At 46.4% G+C, this 6,893-nt stretch overlaps 1 protein-coding gene across 1 annotated transcript in view; it reads left to right on the forward strand.

Moving 5' to 3' along the window:
- Positions 1 to 6,893, forward strand: part of LOC115163807 (T-lymphoma invasion and metastasis-inducing protein 1) — a gene marked incomplete in the record, with an annotated part of 181,316 nt that overhangs the window by 57,594 nt on the left and 116,829 nt on the right. The window contains 3 exon segments of the mRNA XM_029715989.1: positions 2,502 to 2,608; positions 2,806 to 3,597; positions 4,205 to 4,586. Of these exon segments, the coding sequence (XP_029571849.1) occupies positions 2,816 to 3,597; positions 4,205 to 4,586 (1,164 nt within the window).

Here is a 6,893-nt window from a genome sequence, read left to right on the forward strand (position 1 = left end):
GCTCAGCTTGCTCCATCTCTAACTAACCCAGGCATGCTCAGCTTGCTCCATCTCTAACTAACCCAGGCATGCTCAGGATGTATGTACTCTGTCCTCCATTTCCTCTCCATCTTTCCTCTCCTCCGTCTTTCCTCTCTTCCATTTTTCCTCTCCTCCTCTTTCTTGTCGTCCCCTTCACACGCTGACTGAATGCCTGCTGCTCATTGAGAGACGAGCTGAGTGGATGATTTCCTGTCCCCTGTCAGAGATGTGATGGGAGGAGTCAGAAGAGGCACGGCAGCATTGGAAACCACTTCTGTGTTATGCTAGTTTTGCTCCAACTAGCTCTCCCTGTACGCTTCTACCTCTCTCACTCGGGATCTCTCACTCGGGATCTCTCACTCGGGATCTCTCACTCGGGTCTCTGTTTCTCTCGGTCTCTCTCTGTCTCTCTCTCTCTCTCTCGGGTCTCTCTCTCGGTCTCTCGGTTTCTCTCGTCCTTTCTGTCACTCTGTCTCACTCACTCTGTCTCTCTCTCGGTCTCTCTCTCGGTCTCTCTCTTGGGTCTCTGTTTCTCTCTGTCTCTCGGTCTCTCTCTCGGGTCTCTCCTGGTTTCTCTCGTCCTTTCTGTCTCTCACTCTCACTCTCTCGCTCTCGGTCTCTCTCACTCTGTCTCTCTCTCGGTCTCTCTCTCTCTCTCGGTCTCTCTCACTCTGTCTCTCTCGGTCTCTCTCACTCTGTCTCTCTCGGTCTCTCTCTCTCTCGGTCTCTCTCTCTCTCTCGCTCTCTCGGTCTCTCTCACTCTGTCTCTCTCAGTCTCTCTCTCTCTCGGTCTCTCTCTCTCTCTCTCTCTCTCGGTCTCTCTCTCGGGTCTCTCCTGGTTTCTCTCGTCCTTTCTGTCTCTCACTCTCTCGCTCTCGGTCTCTCTCACTCTGTCTCTCTCGGTCTCTCTCGTCCTCTCGGTCTCTCTCCCTCTCTGCTGCATGTTAACTTTGCTCCTACAGTACACTACTACCTCTCCCTGTAAACTGTTCTCTGGGCAGTCTGTGATTGGTACATCAATTTTGATCAATCCTTGCATCCATAGCTCCGTGTATGAACTAGACAGTGGTTACATTTGTCTACCTTCATCCTTCAGCTATTTACCAAAACAAGTGGCGGTGTGACCGCTTAGTCGTTTTTTGAATCGCCGTTAACCCTCAGCCAAGCTCCAGGCTTGACCAGGCTGTTAAAACAGGATCTGTTGTGGCCAATCTCTCTCGCTCTCTCTCTCGCTCTCTCTCGCTCTCTCTCTCTCTCTCTCTCTCTGTCTCTCTCTCTGTCTCTCTCTCTCTCTGTCTCTCTCTCTGTCTCTCTCTCTCTACTGTCTCTCTTCTCCTCTCTCTCGTTTCTCTCCTCTCTGTCTCTCTCGCTCTCTCTCTTCTGTCTCTCTCTCTCTCTCGTCGACTCTCTTCTGATCTGTCTCATCTCTCTCTCGTCTCTCTCTCTCTCTGCCTTCTCTCTCTCTTCTCTCTCTCTCTCTCGGTCTCTCTCTCTGTCTCTCTCTCTCGTCCTCTCTCTCGCCGTCTTCTCTCTCTGGTCTCTCTCTTCTCTTTGTCTCTCTCTCTTCTCGCTATCTCTGTTCTCTAGTCTCCTCTCTCTCTGTCTCTCTCTCTCTGTCTCTCTCTCTCTCTCTCTCTCTGTCTCTCTGTCTCTCTCTCTCTCTGTCTCTCTCTCTCTCTCTCTGTCTCTCTCTCTCTGTCTCTCTGTCTCTCTGTCTCTCTGTCTCTCTGTCTCTCTCTCTCTCTGTCTCTCTCTCTCTCTGTCTCTCTCTCTCTGTCTCTCTCTCTCTGTCTCTCTCTCTCTGTCTCTCTCTCTGCTGGATAGGGTCACAGAGAGTAGGGCCCTGCACGGAGCTATTGAACCCTGGTCTAATGGAGGACAGATTGTTTCCCTCAACTTAAGGGACATCTCACCCACAGAGCATCCCTGTGTAAAGAACTCATGTTTTATTTCTTTTTTCTTTTCTGTAGGATTTGTGTGTGTGTGTGTGTGTGTGTGTGTGTGTGTGTGTGTGTGTGTGTGTGTGTGTGTGTGTGTGTGTGTGTGTGTGTGTGTGTGTGTGTGTGTGGTACAATGTTTCAGATTTGTTTGTGACACTTCCTCCAGTTTTATTAGGCCTTGTTTTAACCAGTGGCAACCACACTTCAAACATATTTCATAGCCCAGTAAAACCAGTTCAAGTAGTAACAGTATAATGACCCATATGGGTGAAGTAAAGCTCTATCAGGTCGTAGTAAAACTGTTAGCTGATCATTGGTCATTATTCTCACAACCTCATTTATGTGTGTTCCCAGTCACTGCCTTATTCACCGATTATATGTGGAACTTTAACAACAAAATGCCTTCAATTGACTCCCAACAGGCAGACTCCTTCCTCTTGTACAGTTGTTGGTCCTCCAGAAAGGCTACTAGTAAAACCAAGGTATTATTTAGTTCTACTGTGATGACTGACCAGGGTTTCTGTTTCCTCTCTCCTCCAGATCTATAGAGTACAGCGGCATCTCCCATTTTCTCTCTCTCTCTGTGATTGGATGGACAGTCTGATGGTGAAACTCAGCATGCCAGTGATGTCATCGACGGACTGCAGGTTGGTTAACTAAATCATGATCCAAGTTGTTAGTGAGTAAAAACATTTGAGAATTGTCAGTTATATTATTTTATCCAGGGCAATAGTGTGTTACTTTTGTGGATTCTCTATGATTTAAAATGTTGTGGTTTTGACACACATTGTTCTATCTCTGTATAACATCATTAGTTGTTTATCTGTGATGTTTCCTGTTTCAGACTGTGAACCATGGGCAACGTGGAGAGCCAGAACGGCGACCAGGCCTTCTATGGTACCCAACATGGCTACCTGTCCCGCAAACACATGTCTCGTTCCCTCCGCATCTCCAAGCACCAGTCCAGCTCCGGTTCCACCCGCTGCGCCCACGACCGCCACGACCGCCACGACCGCCACGCCACTCAGGGCAAAGCAGAACACCGTAATTCTCAGACCTCCACGCGTTCCAGCAGCACCCCTAGTATCCCACAGTCCTTAGCGGATCACGCCCTGGAGCCCTTCAACCAGACCAATGTCCTGTCAGACTTCTCCCCTATTTGGGTGGACCGCATGGCCATGAACCTCCGGCCCGTCTCCTTCCATACCCACCTGGACAACCCCTCTGTAGGGCCCCACCTGGACAACCCATCTGTAGGGCCCCACCTGGACAACCCATCTGTAGGGCCCCATCTGGACAATCCATCTGTAGGGCCCCATCTGGACAATCCATCTGTAGGGCCCCATCTGGACAATCCATCTGTAGGGCCCCACCTGGACAACCCCTCTGTAGGACCCCAGTTAGATGCAGCAACACCAGGGACTAGACCCCAGTGCCCCAAGGACAGAGGTCTAGGCCTGTACAATAACACTGGGGAGGGGACCTACCTCCAAAAGACCAGAGACGGACCCCGGGAACCCCAGGAACCCCGGGAGGGAGTTAGCTTCAAGAAGAAGAGGTCCAAGTCAGCTGACATGTGGAGAGAACACAGCCTGGAGTTCAGTCTGTCAGACCTCAGCCAGGAACACCTCACCAGGTTAGAGAAGTCAGACCTCAGCCAGGGAACACCTCACCAGGTTAGAGAAGTCAGACCTCAGCCAGGGAACACCTCACCAGGTTAGAAGGTTAGAGAAGTCAGACCTCAGCCAGTAAACACCTCACCAGGTTAGAGAAGTCAGACCTCAGCCAGGGAACACCTCACCAGGTTAGAGAAGTCAGACCTCAGCCAGGGAACACCTCACCAGGTTAGAGAAGTCAGACCTCAGCCAGGAACACCTCACCAGGTTAGAAGGTTAGAGAAGTCAGACCTCAGCCAGGAAACACCTCACCAAGTTAGAGAAGTCAGACCTCAGCTAGTAAACACCTCACCAGGTTAGAGAAGTCAGACCTCAGCCAGGGAACACCTCACCAGGTTAGAGAAGTCAGACCTCAGCCAGGGAACACCTCACCAGGTTAGAGAATGACTGTTATATGTGGTTGTCTCACTTAGCTACCTTACAATGAATGTACTAACTGGAAGTTACTCTGGATATGCTAAATGACCTACATGTAAATGTAAAGAAACAGGCAACTGAAGGGTTGTCAGTTCAAATCATATTTTTCCATCTTGTCTGGATTAATCAAGTATTCTCTCTCTTTTTCAGCACAGAGGAGATCATCGACACAGAGGAGGCAGACGACAGGGACTTCCCTGATTGTGAAGGCCTGCTGGGGCTTGTGTCCCCAGAGGGTCTGGAGGGTGTGGACGCTGCTGGCAGGGCTAACTCCCTGGATCAGCTGTATGGAGGTCAGAAGACCCCAACTCGCCGGCCCGTGGCACGCTATGCTAAGTGGCACCATGACGCTAACCGCGACGCCCGGGAGGGAGAGGACGATAAGATGCTGTCTCCGTCGGAGGAGGATGGGAACTCGTACGGAGCGTATACTCTGCCCTGTCGACGCTCACACTGCCTGTCTGAGGGACTGACCAATCACCAGACTGCGTCCTGTAACACCATGCAGGGCCGCAGAGCACAGACCATACAGGTACTGTATGATTACGGTCGCTAGTGAAAGACTACACACCCCTTGTACAATCTTCACATTTTGCTGCCTTAAAATGTCATCTGAAAAAGCGATTACATTAAAAAAATTCTCCTACTGATCTACACAACCTGCTCCACATTTTCAAAGTTAAAGAACATTTTCTAAATTACTAAGAAATACAAAATGAGGATCCATTGATTGCGTATGTCTTCACCCCCCAGAGTTTATACTTGGTGGAAGCACCTTTGGCAGCCATTATAGCTGTGAATCATATTGAAGATTCTACCAACTTTACACAACATTTAGGGTAATATATATCCATTGTTTTTGTCAAAATTGCTCAAGCTCAGAATGTTTTTTATTTGGAATCATTAATAGACAGCAATATTCAAACCTGATAATTATATGTACAGTATTATAAAAAAAATATATCTTATTTTGAATCAGATTTAAGTCAGGACTGAGCCGGGACCATTCAGGAACACTCAACACTTCCTGTAAAGATATGTGGGTGTGTATTTGGCATTAAAATGTGTCTACTTGTCCCACTGACAAATTCAACTCTAGGTTTTCAGAAAACTGAGGTGGTGTTTTCCTCTATCTTTTTACCTGGGCTCTGCTCCTTTCATATTTATTTTCATCCTGACAAACTGCCCTGTTGCTGCCGGTGACAAGCATACCCATAACATGATGCTGCCACCACAATACTGGAAAATACAAAGGGATCATCAACATTGCATTCACTCCACATTACTTGCCTGTATGACAAAGTGGAAAGAAGGCCTGAGTAAAAAAAAAAAAATAATTCATTCCGCACTTCAAATCATCCATTCTGTTTGCAACAAGGCCGTTAAATAATACTGGAAGACAACAAGGCAGAGACGTTACCTTTTTAGCCAAAATGAAATACTACAGGTTTGGGTCAAATCCAAACCATCTGTATTTTCCAGTATTGGCGTGGCAACATCATGTTAAGGGTATGCTTGTCAATGGCAGGGACTTGGAAGTTTGTCAGGATCAAAAGACATATGAAAGGCGCAAAGCCCAGGTAAAAAGTTAGACGAAAACCCCGCCTCAGTCTTCTGAAAACTTAACCCTGGGATGTATTTATTTTTTTCAGTGAGACAATTACACAAACTTTATGCCAAAGACACACCAAAATGACTTTCCAAGACGTTTTCCTGAGTGTTCTAGTCTCAGTCCTGACCTACATTTACTTGAAAATCAGAAAAGGTTAGCATATTCCTGTCTATCAATGATTCCCAACCAAATTTACTGAGCTTGAGCAATTTTGACAGAAACAATGGATATACGTTACCCTAAGAGTTGTGTAAAGTTGGTAGAATCTTCAATATGATTCACAGCTATAATGGCTGCCAAAGGTGCTTCCACCAAGTATAAACTCTGGGGGGTGAAGACATACGCAATCCAGACATCTTTGTTGTTTTATTTTTAATTAATTTAAAGTTCTAACTTTCTTTCACTTTGTAGATCTGTAAAATATGTTTTATTTATTTATATATATATATATATATATATATATATAAATATTTCATTTTAAGGCAGCAAAATGTGACGACTGCAACGTGTTCGTAGACTTTCACTAGTCACTATATATACTGTGTATAGTACACACTGATCACATATCAGTATTATTGTTAATATTATATATTATGATCCTATAGCACAGAGCACACAGGTGGGATTGTACACTATCAGGCTTGGGGTTCAGTCCATTTCAGAACGTAAACCAAATTCCAACTCCAATTTCAAATTTTCCTAATTGAAAAGCATCGAAGAGAATTTGGAATTTGAATTTCACCGTAGCTTCCTGGATTGGAATGGAATTGTCCCCCAGCCCTGACAGATATGGGACCATGTTGGTTTTTAGTGAGAACTGGAGGGAATGTGATGTGGATCAACTCCACATGAAAAACAAACAAATGAAGACTATTTGGTTTACTTACATCTGTTGTTCTGTGTCGCATATGTATCTGTGTGTTTGAGAATGTTTGTTTGTAAGCACTGTGTTTGTGAGCGAATCGACGTGTCTGTATCTGTGTTTGTGTCTGACAGACAGTGTTAGCACCAACAGCACTAGCACTACTAGCAGCACTAGCAGTACTAGCAGCACTAGCACTACTAGCAGCACTAGCAGCACTAGCACACTAGCAGCACTAGCACTACTAGCAGCACTAGCACTACTAGCAGCACTAGCAGCATCACTAGTACTAATAGCAGCACTAGCAACACTAGCAGCACTAGCAACACTAGCAGCACTAGCAGCACTACTAGCAGCACTAGCAC

Source organism: Salmo trutta, chromosome 26, assembly GCF_901001165.1.
Source record: "Salmo trutta chromosome 26, fSalTru1.1, whole genome shotgun sequence".
In the NCBI taxonomy this organism is placed as follows: Eukaryota; Metazoa; Chordata; class Actinopteri; order Salmoniformes; family Salmonidae; genus Salmo; species Salmo trutta.